We start from the raw sequence: 23,769 nt of genomic DNA, 5'->3' as shown, positions 1-23,769 counted from the left end.
CAATTGTACACATTGCCAATAAGGTTTTAGATGTAAATGCTGTTAATAACCCGTCAAAAAACGTCAAACTTTTGGCTTTTTTTTTATGCTTATAGTTTCTCATATTATCCAAATGATAGACCGGAATTTTAAAAGCAACCTCTATTAAATAACCTATTACATATGTGAGAAAATATAGAAGTGATATAAGTGAAACTTCAACAGTATAGGATATGTAAAATCGAGCAAATGTAGAATTATTCAGAAAATACTTGTTTGTACAATAGTTTAAGCAACCAGCTAGAAACGTCCCAGCCGATGCAGACGCTAAGACTGGTCTTAGATATCGATGGAACTGCTCTTCTGTACATATATTATTGAAGTTAACCAAAAACATGTACCCAACTCCCAGAGTTCCAAAAATCTCAGACACCATATAAAATACTGCTAAAACCCAGCATGATAGGAGTAAGCCAAATTCTTTGAACACTATAAGCGATCTTATTTCGGCTGTTCTACCGATAAATAGATCCTTTGCCATTGTGGAATCAGGTTGTATATATTTTCTTAAAAACAAAATTGGAGCCATAAAAAGATAGAATAAAGTAAAATGTTTCCAAGCCTTTCTCACTCCCAATCCGATTCCATGGATATTGATCAACTTTTGAATGAAATTAGTTAAAATGACAGTACCAAAAAAATTTCCAACCTTTAACCAATTAATTGCATTTGGATCCATTTCTAGATACATCACATTTTCCTTGAAAAGTCTTTGAAAAGAATAAGTAAATCCAATGATAAAATATTGCAAGCATATAAGGCCAAGTTGTTTATATTCTTCCGGTAATATTCGAAATATCTTCCCTATTGTAGTCTTTCTGAGCAAATCAATGCATACTTTAGATTCTGAATATGATAGAAGAATACCATCATTCTTATTTAATTCCTTCAACATTTTTATGGGGGACTAAAATAAAATCAGGAAGTTTCTAATATAAAAATTGGAAAAGTATGGAAGATCAAGCCAAAATTTTTTAAAGCATGGGTATTTTGTAAGTAAGTGCAGATATCAACGAAAAAGTCCAATATAATTTTAAAGAATTACATTTATTCGCGAATTAAAATGTAGCTAGTTGAGAATTTGAAGTGTTGAAAACATTTACCCAAGTGAACAATAAAAAATTAATTAATCTTGATAATGCCCGTGATTACATTCAGGATAATGAATGGAGTTAATTATTTGATTATGTTTTTTATTATTAACATATAGGTTTAACTTAATGATTTCTTAATCTTAATGATCGAATATTCCATAATTCAAGTAATATTTTTGATAAATTAATCAATGTTTTGTAAAGACATTTTCTTTAGAATCTAATTATCGATTTTGATAATTCTCCTTTACACTTTATAAAATATTATTTTCGTAAATACAATAATTGTATATTGCCTTTGGTTTTGGTTTTGCTTAGTTTCTTTTTAATTTTATTTAAGATTGAAAGGGATTTTACCGAAATGAAAATTGGATAAATCGCAAATTTACCCCTTCTTCCAATTAAATGACAACTGGCAAATTAGAACTTCCGAAATATGAAGAAATCGAACAGTTGTTAAAACAGACTCAAAAGACTACTCTTGGTAGTATTTTCCCCATATTAAAAGAAGAAAGACTAAGACTGATATATGCTTGCTTACAATATTTAATCATAAGCTTTGTATATTCGTTTTTACGAATATTTAAGAAAAATGTTATTTACACAGTCATGGACACAAATGCTTTAATTTGGTTTAAACCGTTAATTTTTGCTGGAACTGTTTTCATAACTGGATATATACAGGGGTTGATAAAGAAATTTGGTGTAAAACGAGGAACTGATAAGGCATGGATATCTTCGTCCGTGATATTCCTTGGACTAAGTTTATTACTTTTAATAAGAAATTTTCTCCAACCAGACAAAATGCTTGTTAAGAATATGTTTATTGGAAAAACAGCCGAACTTAGAGGAATTGCATCCTACAAGCAAATTGCTTTAGTTTTGAATGCTTGGGTATTGTCTTTGTTCTATGTATTATCCGAAGTATTGGCATCCATTGGAATGACCTATCTCTTCTTGACTAATTTGAGTTATTGCTGTGTGGAAAATCAATATTACCGATTTATCAGATTGATTTTGGCATCTGCTAGTCTTGGCATGCTGCTTTCAGGAATTTTTTATAACAGAGTAATCAACAATATTTTATCTAATTGTTCGTTTGCACAAACAGAAATATCCTATTCGATTGTGTGCTGTGTTGTATCCGGAATTTATGCATCAATTTACTTTTTAAAAGGGTTCAGTGACATTGCCTTTAAAATACCTTTTTATTCAGAATTTGAAAATAAAATTTTAAAGAAGAAGGGCCCAACAAAGCCATTTATTGATGGGTTTCTTATGGCTATGCAATCTAAACTACTCATTTCTATGTGTACTATTGCTCTTTGTTTTAATATTACAACAGAACTCCATTCGCTGCTGACTATCTCAAGCTATACCGCTCTCTCTGATTTTCTTAAGCTAAATCCAAGCCATTTACCTAATAATAATTTTCCAATTGAATCAAAATTGATAGGTGGGCGTTATGGTTCATATGAACATATATTCATCGCAATTTTTGCAATCCCAGTCCTTCTACTTCCATTTTCAAAGAGGATGTTTGATAAATACGGAGTAGCATTGTATGGAGCGGTTTCGATCATAGTTGCAGCAGCAGCACTTGTTGGTTCTGGTATCTTTGCAGTACTAAACTATCCAGATACTAACAATGGCAAGAAAGTTATTTTTAACCTTGGATTGGATCATGAAAGACACTTTTTGCTTTTAGATGCACAGATCGCAACATTTTTTGCTGTAGCGATCAAAATAGGAAAGTATGCCTTCTATGATGTTTTAAAGGAGGCTATAACAGTTCTAATCGATCCAAACTATAGATCAACGTTTAAAGGGATTTTTGATGGAATGTGTGGTAAGTTGGGAAAGACAATTGGATCAGGATATGGGATATTACTTGGATTCTTCACTTCCACTTCAAATCCACAATATTACGCTCCTGTTTCAGTAGTATTTTCCATTTTCTGTTGTTCATTATGGATTCATGCCATTTACTATCTTCATACGAATTACTTAGAAGCCAAAGAAAAAGAGTCCTTTATGGATTTAGGATTTAGAAAAAGTTTTATAAACCAAAGAAATAAATTAAACATTCGTACTGCTCCTGCAGCATTATAATTAAATTGAAATCGCTGTGTGGGTATAATTCCTATTAGTTTTGACTTTATGACTGTGTTATCATTATTTTTCCTTTGTAGACTTATTAATTCAAAGTATAAGAATTTCTGATCTTAAAATATTGGTTATATTTTCCTAAAAATTATTTTATACTCCAGCTTTCCTGAATTTCAACTGTTTGATATTTCTTGGATATTTATCAATTAAAATTAACTTATATAGTAGATCATTGATTGAGATTTAATTGAAAAATTAATATCAATTTTCGCTTCAAAGTATAGTGACATGTTACACAGTGAAATTGAAAAACTAGACATTTTAAATTATATCGCTTTGCAATACCTTCACGTAATATGTATGATTCTAAAACTCGTTGGGTAAACTTAATCCATAAAACCTATGGTTATATTACTAACCCTAGATTAATAAATATTATATAGATGGTATTCATCTTCTCTCTTCGACAATTGCTCTCACAAAATATTTACCCTTAATTGACTAATATGGCAATGTTCAATTCTAATTTTTCAACAAATAAAATTTCAGTTTCAGAATTGAAAAAAATGACCAGATGTGATGGATGTAAGATATGTAAATTAGAGACAACACTTGGAGATTCTTGGAAGAAGTATTTGTCGGCTGAATTTGAAAAAAAATACTTTAGTGAAATAAAAAGTTTTTTGCATAATTCAGTAACATTTTTTCCCCCAGTTGATCAAATATTCCAATTCTCTAAGTTGACAAAATTTGAAGATATCAAGGTTGTAATTCTAGGCCAAGATCCTTATCATAATGACAACCAAGCAATGGGTCTATCATTTTCTGTAAGGGAGGGTATCACACAACCCCCTAGTCTAAAAAATATTTTCAAGGAATTAAAAGATGATATCGAGGAATTTGAGACCCCAACAAGTGGTGACTTGACAAAATGGGCTCAGCAAGGAGTGCTGTTATTGAATGATTGTCTGACTGTTGAAAAAAAACAACCAGGCTCACATAGCAAAATTAGATGGGAAAATTTTACAAAAGAAATTATCCAATTGATTAATGAAAAACTGGAGAATGTTGTATTTATACTTTGGGGGAACTACGCTAGAAGGAAATCGATATTGTTGGATCCTAAAAAGCATCTTATTCTTGAAGCTGCACATCCAAGCCCATTTAGTGCAGAAAAATTTTATGGTTGTAAGCATTTTTCCAAAACAAATGAATATTTGATCAAACATAATAAAACACCAATTCAATGGAGTTTAAAATAATAAATGGCTCTTAAAATCAATTCGAATATTTCACAAGTGTAATCCAACAAGATACTTTATTGCAGATGTGACTATACACAATCATTATCAAAAATTTTAATAGTTATACTTTAATCAATTTCTATATTTATCAAAAACAATTCATATTGTAAAAAATTTTGTTTTTTAATAAATATGGTTTTTGTAAATGAATTTTTAAGAATTCTGAAAAATTTCCCCTAAAATGTTAAGAGATCAACTCGAAATAATTAAACAGAGTAGACGTACTTTTTTATATTCTAGAGAAAATAAGCTTACATTTGTGGACAAAGATTTAGACACAGAGACACTCCTAGAAATGATTAAAATAGAAACACCATATACAAGAGAGAAGTCATTAAAATTTGATCGTCACAAACTATCAGAGAATGAGGAGCAGAGATTTAATAGAAAATTTGCTCCATTTTTGAAGAAACTGATTATTCATATGAATTCAGAAAATTGTTTTGTTTTGCTAGAATATTTAACTCGAATTTATTCAATTGATACATTTAATCAGGACGAATTGATTTTTCTGCTTACCCCATTTGAAAATTGTATTCATCATCTGCAAAATATTTCTAAGCTGCAAAATGGACCATTTATTGGATTACAATCTTATTCAATATCAAGGATTGCAAGAATCACTGTTAACTATCAAAAGCTATTCAGTAACTTTGTTGAATACTTCAATTATCTTGACATATTGGAGAAGTTTCTAACTCAAATGCTTTTGGAGATGTGCAAGATTCTTAACAATAGCCCAACAAACTACTTAGGGGAATTTTATCAAATTTTTGAGATTTTGATCAGTAAAAACAAACAAATTCTTGCATTGGATATTTTTCAAAAATTAAGAACATATTTAGACTCTGATGAAATTTTAAATTTATTTTTGAAGCATTTTTCAAAAGAAAAGATTGAAGTTCGAATAAGTCTACCAAAGTCTATAAATATTTATGAGGACGCATATAGGTGTGCAAATGGAAGGCTATTTTTGAAGGACAATAGGCTGTTGAAGGAATACTTTCAATATCTGAGCAGAAACCAACTCATTCCGAATGAATTTACTAGTTCAGAAGTCGAATTAATCAATCAGGTATTTTTTGACGAATGTATAAATTTTCAATCAGATATTTCTCTCTATGGCAAGCTGTATTCCGAATTAGATCACAAGATTCCATTTACTAAGTATCTCTGTAAGCATCCATCAATTAATGATTTAGTTGTATTTATGAATAACGATGATTTAGTTCATTACTTGAAATGTGGATTCATTTTTGATATCTGTATTCTAAACGATACTAACCACATAGCTATTCTTAGAAATTTATCCTATGACACTTTCAATCAATTTTATTATGATATTCTATCAAAATGTTTAGAATTTGTGCATTTCTCTGTAGATTTTTTTCCAAAATTCATTTTCGTAAATTGCTCCACAGAAATATCAAAAATGAACTTAATCAAACTTGCTCAACAAACCAATTTTGATATTGAAAAGATTATTCTTAAGGATTATTTAGATGATCCTATTTTTCTGAATTTTTTGTTGAAATCGAATATTGAATTTACAAGTAAGCAAATTTCTGATATACTCACTATAGTTATGAAATTAGAAAATGGAAATTTAGTGAGTAATATGAGCCAATGCCTTAGGAATTTTGGGAGTTCTAAACAGGCTATTGAATTAGTTAATTGGGCAGTTTCAAGAGGTTTTTCTAAAAATGTTACTACTCTGTGTGAGTCAAAATATTATGGTGTTATACCATCAGCTCAACTTTTTGAAGTTTTCTTGGCGTCAAGTTCCAAAGAATTATTTGATGTGCTTTATAGAAAAGATGCAAACATTGCCAATCTTCTGTATCAGGGAAGAGCTTATAATATAGCATTGGAGATGATTGAATTCTTTGGAATCGAGAAATTCTTAATTCATTCTGATGAGTGTTATACTTTTTTGAGATTGTATTCTAAAGACTCCCTAAAGAAGCATTCAGAAGACATTATTCGTTTTCTAATTGACAATACTCAGAATCAACTGTCTCTCGAGTGTCTTATTCAGCATTACGATGAATTGATCAAGTTTAGAAAATCTGAAAATTGGAATATTGTAAAAATTATACTAATAGAAGGTATGTCATCACATGAGGCTTCAGAAACCCTAGTAAATCACATAGTTGACAACTTTGAAGATTTTACTGATAGTGATATAGATTTATTTGAAACTATTCTGAGTGCCTCGACATACGTAATCTCAGTAGATAGATTATATAATATTAGTTATAATTCACTCAAATCCGCGTTATTCATCAATATCCTAATTCAGAGAAATTTAATCACTCAAATTGCATCTTTAATTCCCTTTATAGCACGAAATATTATTAGATTCAAAATGGGAGTAGTCAAAATGCTGTTTTCAAAATTTGGTGACTTAATGGGGCTATACAGTCTAGATGTTCTGAATTTTTATCCTGAAATCAAAAATGTATTGATTAGTATTGACATCAAATATTCGTTGAAGGCTCTTTTAGACAACATGGATTATGTATTGTTAGAAGACATTTTGAAAATAAAAATATGTAAAAATATTGCAATCACTGATAACGTTTCCAAGAAGATTTTGGAAGCTCAAGCAAATCTACCCAATTCTATGTTTCCAACATTTTTGAATTTTTATGTCAAATCATTCAAAAATCAATTTAGTGAATCTGTATCAGGATTGATTATAGAACTGTATAAAAAGAACAGAAAAGCCTTCCAAGAATGCTCCAAGTTCTTGCATTTAAATCATGAAATTTTTCGTGATGCATTTGAAATTTGTTTATCAGAAATATTGAGTGGTAATAATGAAAATTTGCAGTTTTTTGCAAATTTTATCAAATGTAACTCTTCCATAAAATTGAACGATCCCAAAAAGCTTATTGATTCAATTCTAAAATCTTTAGATTCAGTTACAGAGACAGGCCCAGCTTTGTTAGAGGTATCTAAATTTGAAACCGATCTGAATGAGTATATATATAAAATTGTTAAATCCAGTATTAAATCCAATGATAATGTGGTGCTTAATATTGAAATTTTAATTTATTTATTTAAGAACGATCAGAAATATTCACCGAAATTTAGAGATGCATTGCTTTTAGCTGCAACATTAGTGGACAATTTAGACCCGGAAATATCGAAATCAGCCTCTACTCTTTATGAAATGCTTCAGTTTACGGAATAATAAATTTATTGAAATTTAAAATAGTGAGAGTATTTTCATTATTAGTAATGACATAACCAAATCCCACTTTCCAAAAATCTGGCAAGACTTTTCTATGATAACTACTTTTATATTTCCTTGATTTAAGGCTAAAAAGTCTTTTTTATAAATGAAATTTCATATTTTAGAATAAATATTTTCAGTGATAATTTGAAAATAGAAGACATCACTAAACTCGAATAATGGATGTTAATAGTGTTGTCCATATCCTGCAATTCAACTTCTCTAAAACCTATTTTAAGGGCATCTACAGGATCTCGTTGTATTAAAGTACATTTATAGAAAAACTTTATTTCGTAGAATTTATCTTCATGTGAAATTCTAAAAATATTCTTATCCTGAAAATATTCATCGAAAAATTTGTAAATAATTTTGAGATCATCAAATTTTGTTTGTATCTCGTTAAAAAACCACCTATTTTTAAATGAACAACATTTTGGCAAATTTTCAGAAGGTATTAACAAATGGAAATCTGAAACCAATATTCGATTTGGAACTAACTTTATCTTCAAATCAAGTAGATTTTTAAACTCACTGTTATGGCACGACCAACAATCAAGTAATTCCTTCCACTCCTCACGAGGAAGTCGATTTATTCGAGAATAGCAAATTTCTTTTCCATGGATACATAAAATTGTTCCCAAATCCAAATAATTTATCTCTTCAAAAACTCTTTTATAACTCTCAAGTTCAATAGTATAGATTATAAGCTCACCAACTATTTCTGTATTTTCTACTTTATACTTTATATTGTTCTTAACAAGAATATCAAGCCCATTTTCTCCATAAACGAATCCCTTCAATGTTTCTTGGACAATTTCAATCATTTTAGCGGCAAATTTAGTCTAAGCTATCATAACACTTTCAAAGATTAACAAGATTTATCAAAGAAGAATTTTGTGATGAGATAACATATGACCATTAGCTATGCATGTTTAAATATCATTCAAATTGATGTGATTATATTCTTTTATTAGAATCATCGACGCTACAAATTCTAGCGATTGTGTACTTATGGAGTTCACTAGTATACACTGTATAAAAATAAATAGCATCTATAATTGATAGTTGAAATATATGAATAGACCATAATGCTATAATCGACAATTATTGATTAGGCTGTGAAAATCATTCAATCATAATGTACAATCAATGGATACAAACAAATATCCTTTAAAGTTTTTCAGCATATATATTACAAACTTTATTATAAAGATGTTAGATTATTTGTGATTTGTTAAAATAAAATGCCGTGTAATTAAGAAATTTTTCTTGAATACTTAATAAAATTTGATTAGAGCTATTAGGGTAATCTATATTAGCCAATAAAATATCTAACACAACAAGCTGGCGTGATCTGAACATTATTTATTGAATTATAACAGTTATTTTCCAATCAATTGTTATATATCTTACTGAATTTTTTTAGATCTTTTTCCATTAATACCATAATCTTTTTTTGGTTTCGTTCTTTCAATCATTTTATCTGCCTTTTTAGCATATTTTTCTCTCGGGTTCATCGATATACCCTTTCTGGATGCTTTTCCTTTGTTCTTTATAATATCGGCTCCAAATTGTTTGTTCTTCATTGATCTTTCTATACTACATTCCATCTCCTCAACTTTTCTGTACAAAATACTAAGTTCGATCAGTTTATCCTTTATTGATGAAGTCTCCTTTTCCTCTTCACTTAAATTCTCAAAAAGTGTAAAATTCAGCAAAAGATGTTTAAGAAGTTCCAACTTAACTCCCTTCGATTTTAACTTCGATTCTTCAATTTCTTTTTGAATATCACGAACATTTGCGAATGGAATTTTTTCTGACATGGCTGAGGGAAAAAATATTTACAAAATTCATAAAAAGAGTTTTTAGGAATATTTTCCATTCTATAAGCAAACTACAGTTGGAATGAATAAATATACTATCAATAAATTTGACGATTAACTACTATTTATTATTGGAAAGAGGGTGAAGCAAGTGTTATCTTCTACCGATACTACTCGCAACAACTAAAGCCTCTAACCTTTATTTGAAGGCTACTGCCCAAATTAAATAATTTATTACAGTAATCAATTATCAATGAACAAACCTTTTAAAATTTTTGCTTCATATGCCATAGCCTCAATGGTCCTATTAGGCTTTCTAACATCTAAATTTGTCTCACTATAAATCTCATTGTTGTTTGTGAGATCATTGGTTTTTCTAGGAATAACATGAACATGCACATGTTTTACAGTCTGACCTGCTGCTTCTCCATCCTGTACTGTCATGGTAAAGGCATCTCCCAATGTATTCATATGTTGAAGTGCAAATCTAACTGTTCTAAAAAGATCTTCAAACTCCTCACTAGTCAATTCACTCAATCGACTAGCTTGTCTAGTAGGGATGACAAGAATGTGGTATGGCAAGAAAGGTCTTATATTTACAAATATACAAGACTTCTCAGACCTATATACTATTTGATCATCGTTAATTAGATGTTTTCCAAACTTCATTCTAGGGATAAGCAAATAATTTTTATTGGAAGGAAAAATTATATTAGTGTAAAATTTTAACAATATATTCTAGAAGTGTTATAATATCTATAAATATTAAACAAACAACCTATAAGGACAAGATAGATTATAGGCTCATTATTCATAACGAACCCCATGTATCAATTATCAACGGAATAACTTAATGACTTACTCTAAGTTAATATTTGAAAATAATTAATTAACTGGCGAATTGAAAATTAATTCGTTTGATTAGTATTAATATATCACCAATATTGTAGATTATAAAGGATCACAAACCTAACACTCTTATAAACATGAATTTAACCAGGGAAACGACTGGATACTAATTTCTATTTAGTATAACATATTAACAGTACAATTGAAAAGTCTACAAAAAATAAAATGCTGGAATGATAACTATCCAACTCTTCATTGATTTATAAATACCTCAATTAATTTTTCTCGTATTTTTAAGGAATTTGTTTATTAATTATGTCTCTTTCTCATACGCCTTCTATCTGCTTGTCTCTTTCTCATTCTTTTCTTCTTCCACTTATTTCTCATGAGGGGTTCGCAGAAAGAATTTTAAAAATTTTCCACAAAATTTTATAAAACTTAAAACCTAAGAAAGATAAAAAACCACTTTTCCACATCCTTAAACCATCAGAATACAATCCTATGAACAAAAAAATTTCGTATACTTATTCATCAAAAATATATATGTGGATAGCTACTATCTTTTCTGCAAAAACACTATTTCCTACACAAAATCATCTTCAACTCTTGATATTGTATTAACTTACTCCACAAACACGAAAGAATTAAAGTATGCTACACCACTCAATGAGCTTACACACAGCTTAATTGCCCTCTCCCTCTTCGATTTAATTTCCTCGAAAGTTATATCAATTTTCTTATAAAAAATTTTAAATGTTAGCTTGCCTTTCTCAATCTTGAATAGCTCAGCATGATCAAATAAATCACTGTAGTCGCCAATATTCTTGTTTAGCAAATTCACCACATTTTGAGCTTGTTTATATGTTGTGCTATCGGCAACTGCAATTTCTACGACTTCGGAACGAGGTGGACTTCTTGAAAAATTTTTAATATTTAGATTAATCAATCTCGTATTAGGTATATAGGTTAGGATATTTCCATCAGACAAAAATACCGACTCAAACAATTCTATTTTATATACAGTGTAATTACTACTTTCAATTCTAACCATGTCTCCTATATTGTAAGGTCTAATAATTAGTAAGAAAAGAAAGCAATTGTAGAGGTTTTTTATAGAATCAGCAAATACCCATGTAAACGATACTAGATATCCTCCAATAGATACGGTAAGAAATTTATAGTCTATATCAAACATAAACATTAGAACTATCAATCCAAAGTAGTACGTTAAAAATACAAATATCATTTCAAGGTCAACAAATATCTCATCTCTATCTCTAATGGAGGATGCCACATCCTTTCTTCTTTTAAACAAATCTACAGATACTTTTGTGAGTTTCTTCCATTTAATTTTTGCAGATTGATTGGCCCCGCCTGATAAAAACTCAAAAACATTTTCTGAATTTTCAGGGAAATATTTTTCAATATCATCATATTCTAGAAATTTTTTTCCTAGCAAAACTATTATATTATTTGCAACTAATTCAGCGTCTTCCCTGGATGTCATAAATTGTTTGTTTGTAAGGTAGAATCCAGGATCATAACTCGGTTTGAAGTTTTCAGCAATATATTCCGGGGATTCTGCATATACATAGGCTTCACTTCCTTCAACCTCTGTTGAATCATCTTTCTGTGCAATAGTATCACTGATTTTTTTTAATTTTATAAAAATAAATGTCTTATAGTTCAGTTCTCTGACCTGTTCACGATATGATGATAGTTTGATCTTACATGTCAAAATATCAATGACAAATTTTGTGGTGAAGAGCATTATATTCAATATTGCAAACCAAAGAACAAATGTTTTGATAATATTTTCATTAAATTCGAAGGTAAAGGGTGTACGACTGAAAGGATTATACATATAATTGGAAAGATTAAAAGCATAGAAGAAAAGAATTGCTTTAATCCAGAATTCCCTATTTCTATAAATGGATTGTAAAATCCCCCAGGAAATCAAAGAATTTGAAACTCCAAAATACAAAAGAAGTTTTGAAGCAAAAATAATGACATATTCTCCAGCTACATACAGAAGAGAATACAATGCATATAAACATACAAAGAAAAAGTTTCTACGAAACAAAGTATCACCAGTGGTACTTTTTGGTGGACCCTTAATATCATCCAGCGGAAATTCTTCACCATATATAAAACTATAAATAAATATTGGAGCTAATAATACAAATGCAAAAGCAAGTACTTCTATAGCTTGCCTTAGAGCAACATTGATGTTCTTGTACCTTTGATGAAAATATATATCGACATTCCAGAACGAAAGTTTTAAACTTTTGATTTCCTTCTTTTGGTAAATCAATTCAACATTTTCTTCTGTTGATTGATCCTCTAATCCTTGGTTAATTTGGTTCTTTTCTCTTGGTTCTTCTGTGCTTTTCATTTCATCATTGTCTCCTTCTTGTTCCGACTTGTCTTCTTTCTTTATTTTTGCAGAGTCAGAGTCATCTGCCATGTGTTCTGATTAGGAGCAAATCTTTCAAATTTACCACTGTATCAGTTTATTGATTTGATACACGAAACAAAATTGTTTCAAAGTTAAGATTAAATGTTTTGTTCTTAAAACAATACAACTAAGAATAATGGCGACTCATGGTAAATATCACACTGATAAATTAATTTATTAGGAGTTGATATTATTTCAACTATCTTCTTCTTTTAAAGCCAGGCAATTCATTAACTTGTTCACAAGCACTCTCCCAAACTTTATTAAGCTGCTCGTATTGATCAAAACATCCTTTATATTCACTTTGAATTTTTTTACCCAATACAAATTCTAATTTTTGAAAATGTTCTACATCATATTGAGTGATAAGTGTGAAAGCCTGTCCTTCTCTCCCTGCTCTTGCTGTTCTACCGGTTCTATGGACATAATCTTTAGCTGTTGGTGGTAAATCATAATTTATAACAATATCCACGTTTGGAATATCTAGGCCTCGACTTACAACATCTGTTGAAACCAAACAAGTATAATCTGAGCCTTTAAACTCTCTCATTGTTTCTTCTCTAGTCTTCTGGTTCATATTTCCATGTAAACACATGCATTTAATATTTAAGCTTGTCAAAAAAATCTCCAGTTTTTTGGCCGAAGTGCACATTCCTGCAAAAATGATACACTTTTTGTTTGCATTTTGTTCAATCAAGTTAAAAACAACTGTCTCTTTGTATTTTTCAGGGATAAAGGCAAAATACTCTTTCAATTTATCGACAGATTCGTATGATTTTGAAACTTCAAAAATTTTGGGTGTTCTCATAAACAACTTGCTAATTATCTGTGTTTTGTCATCTTTAGTTGCAGTAAACATTAATGTCTGGGTTTTGGATTTCATTTGTCTAACGATCAATTCTATTTCAGATATGAAATCTTTTTCAAAAAATCGATCAGCTTCGTCAAATATTAACTTTTTAATCAATTTGATTCTGAAATTCTTGTTTTTTTCAATATGTAAGGCTATTCTGCCTGGAGTTCCTACTATAATATGTGGCCTTTCGTTTAAAGAACCAACCTGTAGACCAAACTTTTCTCCTCCTACCAATAATGAATACTTTACATCTAATTCTTTGAAAATGTCAATACAATCACATATCTGTTGAGCTAGTTCTCTAGTTGGTGCTATAATAAGACAGTGGTATGTCTTTTTCGACAAAAGAATTTGCTCTACTATCGGTAGTAGAAAAGCAAGTGTCTTTCCAGTTCCAGTTTGAGACACACCAATAATATCGTGTCCATTTACTGCACATCCCAAAGTTAGATGTTGTATTTCTGTTAATGTGGTTATTCCCTTTGACTTTAGCACTATTTTAATTTTTTCAGACATTTTTACACTATCAATGTTCATTGGGTGATAATATTTTTAAAAGTTTAAAAAATAATAGTAAACTAAATACTCTCGGATCAAAATTAACTGATATTTCAGAATTGCTTCAGATTTAATATTATTTTAAGTTCTAGTGTTAAAGGGGAATATAGTTACGGAAAAATATTTTTGAATAAACTTGACCTTGGATCATAACAATATTGGCCTTTATATAGTAATTATTACACAAAATTACATGGGATAGTATCTTAATGTTTCTATAGTAGTTTTTTGGAATTGTGGATAGACGACTAGCTTTATCCTCTTTCATATTCATTGCTTAATTAAAATACTAAACCAATTTTTCTTTAAATGATATATTCATAAGATTTTTGAGATTTCCATGACCATTGAATATAAAAAAGGATAAAGTCTTCAAAATATTTTTTATTAATGTTTGAAAAGGAATCCATCAAACTAGAACAATTAAGATAGGTAAATATTTACTATAAATTTTCACAAATTTATTTACTACTTAGTTTCGATTGGCGTATCGCTTCTTTAAAATCTTCATCCTCATCATCCATCTCGGAGAACAAAAATTGCTCAATTTCACTTTCAAAGTCGTCACCAGGCATAATACATAATATATCAAAGGATGGAGATTTTAGAACCATTGCATCTTCCAAACCAAATTCCAGTGCATCACCAAAACAGATAAGCTTTACACAAACACCCTTGTCTTCCAAGCGACTGAGCTCACATATTAATTCTATCTTGTCTGCAATTGTAGAGGATAAAAACATCACCAAACTCTTAGTTGTTAAATCAGATAACTCCAATGCTTGATCTGCCTGATAAAGTGCCAAAGATAAGTTTATATTGTCCTGTAACTCACATCTATATATGTAATTTAACAATCCTTGCCTCTCAGATGTCGGTGTAACGATGTCATTTTCTATCAATTGGGCAATACCAATAATTCCAATTTTATTTTCTGTACTTGCACTCGTCTTCTGTGTGATTAGACGATTTATTGCATCAATTTGCACAATAATTCTACTAGGAGAATAATCCTGGTTTTGAGATTGCATTCCATTGTCTAAAACAATGGCTAAGATTTCTGGCATTGGGGTTAACAAAAATAAAATTAGAAAGAGCGCTTAAAAGAGGTATTAATGCACCTCAATGCCATAAAAGTCACATGAAAACTATTAATATATGTTAACATAATCCTGAAACTTTTATAATACTAAATACTTCCTACCATTCATTTAATAGTAGCATATTTATCAATAAAGTCAATTTATTTTATAATGCTACTTGTACACAATAAATTTGTATAATGTTTTAATAATTTGACATACCATACTGTAGATTTTCAATTGTTATTAGTAGTTGCTATTGTATATTTAGCCCCTATGCATTTTGTTTCTATTTTAGTTCGCCAAGATAATTTAATGTACTTATTCTATGATAATGAAATAGCATATTCTTTTGATGCTTATGATCCACACATAGTACTACATGCACTATCATGTAGCTTAGAGCCCTGCAAACTATACACATCTAGTGAAATATATTCCTTAAGGGAAAGCCACAAACAAAGGCGGCTTATATACTCATTTACTACTCATCATCACTTTGATCACTCAGGGGGTGATGAGGAATTAAAAACTATTTATAAATCAGTTCAAATTGTAAATGGCAAGCTAGTAAAAAATAATCAGTTATATGAAGTCGGCTATGGAAAAAATAGAAAGTGTCAGATACGCTGTCTGGAGACACCCTGTCACACAATGGATAGTATCTCGTATTTAGTTGATGATAGGTATCTTATTACAGGAGACTTTATTTTCAAACTGGGTTGTGGAAGATTTTTCGAAGGCTGTGGGAAAGATTTTTTATGGAGTATGGACAATATCTATAAAAATTGTAAACCCGAAACAATATTATTATATGGACATGACTATTATGAAAATAATCTAAAATTTGCTCAAACTAAAATGAACTATACTACGGAAGATTTGAATTTTTTAAAAAATAACTTCTTCTTAGATTTAAAACATGAAACCAAATACAATCCATTCCTACAAATCGAGCAGTACGAAAAGGTTGATCAACTGAGATTAGAAAAGGACTATTTTTAATAATTAAAAATCCCTTATACCAATAAACAAATAAAAGACTACACACACATATCAAAAGGTATTTTCCAACCCTTAGAACAAGTTGAACATCTCAAGGAATCAAAATTTTAATAAATTTACATAAAATTAGGCCTTGAGTCCTGCTGAAGAGCATAAAACAAAATAGCGAATAGTGATGAAATAAGTTTTGGTGAAATGATATTAACTGTTGAAAATTGGGTAAATCGTCAAAATAGCACAGAAATCTTTAGAGTCACTTAATTTATCTAGTTGGCTTTTCTTTTTTTCCTCTCAATATGGCATCCAGAGATACTCCACTTACCTTTATAACTTCATACTTCAAACCAGGCCTATCACCGACAGACTTACCTCTACGACCCAGAGATTGAATAGTAACTTCATCATTCAGCTCAATGCATTTTAATGCACCGTCACCGGGCGCAAAAGCAAAGACAATTTTACCAGAAGAAATACACTGAACTCTGCAAACTTTACGAACCGCAGAGTTTGGCTGCTTGGCTTCAATACCTAACTTATCCAGGACGATTGCCTTGGCCTGTGGCTTCGGACCAATGACACATCTATAAATTTTACCGAGCTGCCTTTTTCTATATGAAACATCATGTGTTCTCTTCTCTTGATTGGCTTTTCTCAAAGCATACGCTGCAAAAAGTCCTCTCATTTGGGGATAAAATTTTTAAAAAAGTTAAACAATAAATTAAGAAAGTGTATGAATATAATAGCGTTCTAAAAAATAATTGTATAGAACACATTCTACAAACTAAAAAACTGATTCTAGATTTATAAATTTTATGCATTTTTATCCCTTATGGGGGGTCATACAATAATTCAAGATCATTATAATAAAGCCAGAATTTATAGCAAGGATGAGAGAAGAAATACCATAACCTTTGGGATTAAAAAAATAAATAATGCGATAAAACAAAGCATTTTAAACAAATACGTTGCTTGTGGAGATTCAATTTTAGATTTGGGCTGTGGAAAAGGTGGAGATTTAAGGAAATACAGTTATTGTAGAATTTCAGAACTTTATGGAATAGATATTTCCAATATATCAATTCTGGAAGCAGTGTCTCGTGCTAGGAAGTCTGATATTCCATTTAAGGCAACATTTAAGTTTGGTGACTGTTATGGGACAGAGCTTAATATTGGACAGCAATTTGACGTCATTATTAGTCAATTTAGTTTTCATTATGCTTTTTTAAACAAGTATACATTCCAAACCGCTCTAAAAAATATTGACAATCATTTGCCATATGATAAGGGTATTGTAATTTTAACAATCCCATCCAAAAAAGTGATTTTGCAACGAAAGCATGATGGATGGCTCTCAAACGAGTTATATTCCATTGAATTTCCTTTATTAGAAGATAGTCCAAATGAATATGATATATTTGGCAATCAATACACCTTCTCGTTAATAGATGCTGTACACAAGTGCCCAGAATATCTAGTTGATGAGAGAGAATTGGTAGATGCTATGAAAGGTTATGGCTTAGTTGTGAAATCTTGGATGTCTTTCCCTCAGTTTATTCACTCGACAAATCAAAATAGTTTGTGTCGCCATTATGAACATTTAAATAACTGCGAAAAAGAAGTTGTCAATCTATATGATGTAGTTTGTTTTAGTAGAATTAGACAGATGAATTAAAAAGATTTATCATATTTTTATATTGGTTGACGTAATCATTAATACGTTGTTAAAACAACTATATTATAATAATCAGTTTAAAAAATAACTTAATCAAAAGTCTGAATACTCAATTAATCAGTTCAGAAACTGTTGTTTTCATTGCAATCTAATTTGTTATTTATTAAGAATATTAAATATTCTTTATTTATACTATACTATACCATTTTCAATGTTTATTGTTTAATAAATATTGTTTTTTATTGCCATGAAACGATATTTTCTATTAGCTATAAATTTGCAGAACCTAATAATGTACTGGATGATATCATATTCATACACAATCCCTTCAATCTCTACAATTCTTCAGGAAATTTGGAATAAGCCAATATACGTAGGATGTATAATACTTTTTAGCATCATCTTTATATATCCACCATTTATTGTAGCATTGATTTTTGCTAGAATTTCAAAAGCACATATAGACGAAACAGATCAATTATTGAAAAAGTTTTATAACTTTGCTTATATATACTTTTTATACCTTTCATCAATCTTACTTACAGGTCTAATCCTTATATACTTTATGGCGACAATTGATTACTGTTTGTTGAATAATGAAGCTCATATTATGAAATTTGAGTTTGGTTCACAAAATCCTATTTATTTTTCAAATAAATCCGAAGCCAATCATGTACGAAATACGACTCTAAGCTTTGGTAAAAAATCCAAAATATTTTGTACTTCATCTCTCAATCTTTCAAGAATTATCTCATCAGGGGTTATCGAAATTATCTTGACAATATTGATCTCTGTTTCAAAAATTCCACTTTTAATATTCTTATATGAGCTGGGTTTGTATAACACTTCTGGTAAATCCTACTCAATAATCTTCGATGATACTCTTAAAATCTTTGTAGCTATAGCTTTAGGAATCATAGCTCTAGAAAAACTCAATGGAATATTATTAGAAAATACATGCCACTTTATCGTTCACTATTTCAATGGCTCATCATATATGTTTGATGGGTTTGGAGCAAGTATATTGTCCTGTCTTTGCTTTATGTGCTTTTACCTTAGTTTTTCAGATTCATTATTGCTCTGAGCTTATCCAATTACAGATCATGAGCATAAGAATATGGATGTTGGAAACTGTTAAACATAAGATTGTCAATAACAACTAATTAAATAATGTATATAAGAATCATTTGTGCGATTTCATTAATTTTTGTTTCTTTCAAAGATTAATGTCTTTATTTCTCTTAATTTTCTATTCTTTAATACTTGGTCTTTCTAATTTGTTTGGCATTTTTTATCCCCTCTATGCATAGCTTTGGTAATATTGAATCTATTGAAGGATGGGATGGGGTTTGTAAGATGTGTAATGAGGTCATTCATCGAAAGAGCAGATACTGCTTATTCGAAATCACTTGTACTGACCCTGTTGTTCTATCTCACATTGTTAATGGTGGAAATACTCAAAACAGTGATGTTAGAACGGTTCCTACCAAAGATGATATATCTTCAACTTGGGAAGAATTCATCTCTAATCTTGATCCGTCAAAGCCCTATCTTTGTCTTTATGATTTTGGTTATTATTGTCCAGCAGGAAATTACAGAAGTATGTTGGTTTTGATATCACTTGTTCCAGAATGCACAAAGCTAAGACTAAAGATAGCTTACTCTTCAAACATTCACGCAATAAAGGAGAGCATGAATATTCCTGCAAATTTTCATTATGATTCGGTGGATGATTGTAAATTTCAAAATCTTCTAGAGAATGTTTCGAGAATCCAAATTCTTTAAATAAAATAATTGAACAATTTAGAAATACCGACAATAATTCATTTAATTTATCAAATGATCTGCATATATTCCGTTTAGCACAATGTTTCATCTGCATTGTTAGTGTCTATGTATAGTGCCCCACCAACTATTATATTTTTATAGATTTACTTCTTTTTTAGTAAATTTTGGATAAAAATGTTATTTTACAAATTAACCTATGAAATATTTTATAAGATTAAATTCATAACTATTAGAAGGTACTATACATATTGATATAGCGAGTCATAAAGATGAAACCTGAAAATATTGAATTAGACAAAACCTTAGTAAACATTTTTTTTCAATCTAATATATATTAACCGAGTTTATCAGCAAGTATAGCATGTCCATCAGTTATATTACTCGATTATTAATTCAAATAAAGAATAGGAATGTTTTTGATAGTTCAATGCTCATAAATTGCAAACCAATACCCTAATTAAGAATTTCAAACAAACCCTTAGGGATTATTGAGTACTAATCCTCAGAAATAATAGTTGATCTGCCCCTTTAAAGTATTTTAAGTTTTATTGGACATTGATATAATAAAATAATTCTTAAGGGGTAGTAGAGTATGGCTGCAGAAGGAAAAAATGCTAAGATTGTAGTAGTTGGAGATGGGGCATGTGGTAAGACTTGTTTACTTGAAGTATTTAAAAGTGATAAGTTCCCAGAAGAATATGTTCCAACAGTTGTAGATAATTTTGTAAAAAAGGTTACTATTGATGATGAGCGAGAAATTACCCTTGCTCTCTGGGATACGGCAGGACAGGAAGACTATGATACTATTAGGCCACTTTCATACAGAGAAACTGATTTAGTTTTACTCTGTTATACGATTGAGAACAAAAAAAATTTAGAAAATATCTCCAATAAATGGCTAATGGAAATTAAAAATTATTGTCCAACAGCAGGTTATTATCTAGTTGGTTTAAAAAAAGATTTGAGGGATGAGAAAGATGGGGTTGTTGACAAATCAAATCTTATAACCACAGATGAAGGGGCAAAATGGGCAAAGCAGATCAAAGCATTGAAATTTATTGAATGTTCTGCATTGACAAGGGAAAATGTTGATGAAGTATTTATGTCTGCAGCCAAACATATCTATGAAACGAAGGATTCCAATGCGGTGGAGGCAAGATGCTCATGCTTCCCATGCTTTGGATCTAAATAAACAAGAACTATTAAATATAAACCTTTCTAGTAATTATTAATTTTATTTTTCCATGAATTGTATTTTGATATGGAATTTAGATTTGTTTTTTATCCCTGATAATGCTGTGTTTATATCCACTAATGGCCTTCCTTCTTCCTCCAAAACTGGTAAAATTAGTTGCAAGAGCTTTTTGGGTAATTCTTTTCTTAGTTTCGAGTTATGTAGCATCATACTTATTCATTGCATATAATTTTCAATTTGAAATTTTAAGGACAAAGGTTGAGGGTGAAAGTATGCTAATGTTTTTTCGAGCCAAGAATCCTACATTTGGAAATGTAGAATTGCTACAATTTGCAATGAAAACTGAAAATGAGGAGATATTCCATAACATATCATCTTTTTTGCCAGTGGTCGTTGAGGCATGGAGCAAGACCACTGGCATTCTGAATGTACCACTAAAACATAATTATACAAATAGCATTGCTACAATTCGTATTCTTGGATTAAAACTAGACTATTCATCACCACTATTGGAGAAATAATTTTAAGTATAGAGTTTTTGTTTGTTATGATATAATAAAGTTGTTAGTATTGAAATTATTTAAAGTATTAAAATATTATAAATCTATAACTTAATTGTTAGCCCAATGTATCTTATAGGCTTAATATTTTAAAAAGATAATAGGGAATGATTATGATACTAGTTAACTCTAACTATCTTAATTTTCGAATAATATCCTCAAAATGTTCAGGTATATTGGATTTAGCATTTCATAGATAATCATTCATACCAAAGCTAACATATGTGGTAATTTTAAACTTGATAATTATATATTGTAAAGATGTGTTATATATTTATTATTAGTTAGGTAATAATAAATATATAACACATCTTGATGAAGAATCTACAACCAATAATCTATACTAATTAACCAAACTCTGTAATATAGAAAACAGTATAGCTTCCCAAACAAACTGATAAATTCACCCCTCATATGTTTTGTACTTCTTGTAACTTAGAAATTGAATCAGAAATGCATTATTCCACAGAGTTGCATGTGATTAATGTTAAAAGAAAGATGATTGGGTTTACACCATATGACATTGAAGAGTTGGACTCACAATCATGTGCTGATGACATTTCATTAGATTTTAAAAATGATAACTCACCGAAGCTTATTAATAAAACTACTTCCAATAAAAATTTTCAAAGAGATCTTCCCAGAAATTTATGCATTTACTGTGATGAAGTAGGAACTATGGCCCATTATTTCAATCATGGACACACTATATTTGAAGTTGGATATATAAAAATCCTGACATGTTATGTCTGTTTGGAAAGATTCACTACAAAAGAATGCTTGAAACGCCATTTAGAATCGGGAAATCATAGGAATGCTATGACAGATGGCTCCTATTTGTATCTTGAAAATGGCAAAATCCTTTCTCCTGGTCGCCAAAGCCTACTTGTCTCAACTCTACCCAGCTCTGCTCAATCTAAGGGCAACTATGAATTTCAGAAAAGATCAAAACAATCAGATGATGAAAATTCACAGAATTTATTCAAAATCTGTAAAACTAAAAACAGTGTTTACAAGGTTAAGCCAAATATGTAAGAATCCTTTGAACACTCATATTATGAGTTATATAACTAATCTATAATCAAAAACAATAAAGCTTTGTTTCTATTTAGTATTTATTTATAAATAAGAGAATTCTAAAGCATCATCAGGCTTTGGCGTTGGTGGGTATGTTTCTCCTTCTAATTTCGGAGGCTTAGTCATATTATTAGATCCAACCAATGAATTACTTAAACAGATATCTTTATAGCCATTTTTCATCAAATTGATCCAATTATCATGTGCCTCCTTAATAATTTTTTTTGCAAATTCAGCATTCTGCCATTCTCCATTGAAAGCAAATTTGTTTTCATCTGGTTTTTTGTAATCTCTGAACCATTCAAAGATTTTTTGAAGAAGATTAGGGAAGTATCTATCAATATCCGTGATGTCATTTATTTCACTGGCAAATTTATCCGTGATGTCAATCAAAACAACCTTCCAATCTGTCTCTCCTTTATCTAATAAGCCGAGACAACCTAGCACCTTACCTTTATAGACCTCTCCAACTTTCTTAATTTTTGTACCAATCTCAACACAATCTAGTGGATCATTATCCCCTTTGGCTTTGCAAAATATGTCATCTTTCTGTGGATCTTCCCATGTTTGAGGAATAGCCCCATAATTCGCCAAGTACCCATGTGATGGAAATACATTTGGAATAAACCTAAGTTTTTCATTCTTAGTATCCTGAATGATTGGATTGAATTCCTTTTCTTTAGAAATTTCAAACTTGGCATTCTCAAATCTTGGGATTTCATTTACAGCATTAACATAGTCTCCATCAAATGTAGAAATGTCGTGAAAAGGTGAAATTACCTTATTGCTTTCAGTAATATAAACTTTATAGGTAGAAGAATATTTTGAACCAAGCTCCAAAAATGAATATGAACACACCATGGGGTCTAAAAAACGAAAGTTGTCTATATATGCTTTGGAGGGAAAATTTTCAAAAAATTATTCTGTGTATATATTTTCCATTTCTCAAAAGGTTTTTATTAATTTGTTAATAAGATAATAATATTTTATACTCTAATCTGTTTAATAGATAATTATCTTCAATTGAACTGCTAAAAAATAACCTTCTAATATGATTGT

At 29.9% G+C, this 23,769-nt stretch overlaps 2 protein-coding genes and 1 pseudogene across 2 annotated transcripts; 1 reads left to right on the top strand and 2 right to left on the bottom strand.

The window, feature by feature from the left end:
- Positions 1-16,680: 16,680 nt before the first annotated feature.
- LOC147075454 (uncharacterized) lies at positions 16,681-17,100 on the bottom strand. Its single transcript, XM_085942458.1, has one exon. The coding sequence runs from the start codon at positions 17,098-17,100 to the stop codon at positions 16,681-16,683; it is 420 nt and encodes a 139-aa protein (XP_085798584.1).
- A 3,370-nt stretch (positions 17,101-20,470) lies between these two features.
- On the top strand, positions 20,471-21,070 carry LOC147075453 (ras-like GTP-binding protein Rho1). The gene has a single exon (XM_085942429.1). The coding sequence runs from the start codon at positions 20,471-20,473 to the stop codon at positions 21,068-21,070; it is 600 nt and encodes a 199-aa protein (XP_085798555.1).
- A 1,682-nt stretch (positions 21,071-22,752) lies between these two features.
- On the bottom strand, positions 22,753-23,571 carry LOC147075452 (uncharacterized; annotated as a pseudogene).
- Positions 23,572-23,769: the final 198 nt, after the last annotated feature.

This window comes from Rhyacophila brunnea, unplaced genomic scaffold, assembly GCF_057557595.1.
Source record: "Rhyacophila brunnea isolate RB1 unplaced genomic scaffold, BYU_Rbru_1.0 scaffold_144, whole genome shotgun sequence".
Taxonomy (NCBI): Eukaryota; Metazoa; Arthropoda; class Insecta; order Trichoptera; family Rhyacophilidae; genus Rhyacophila; species Rhyacophila brunnea.
Note: the sequence above shows the minus strand (reverse complement) of the source record. Positions and strands in the feature narration are given on the sequence as shown.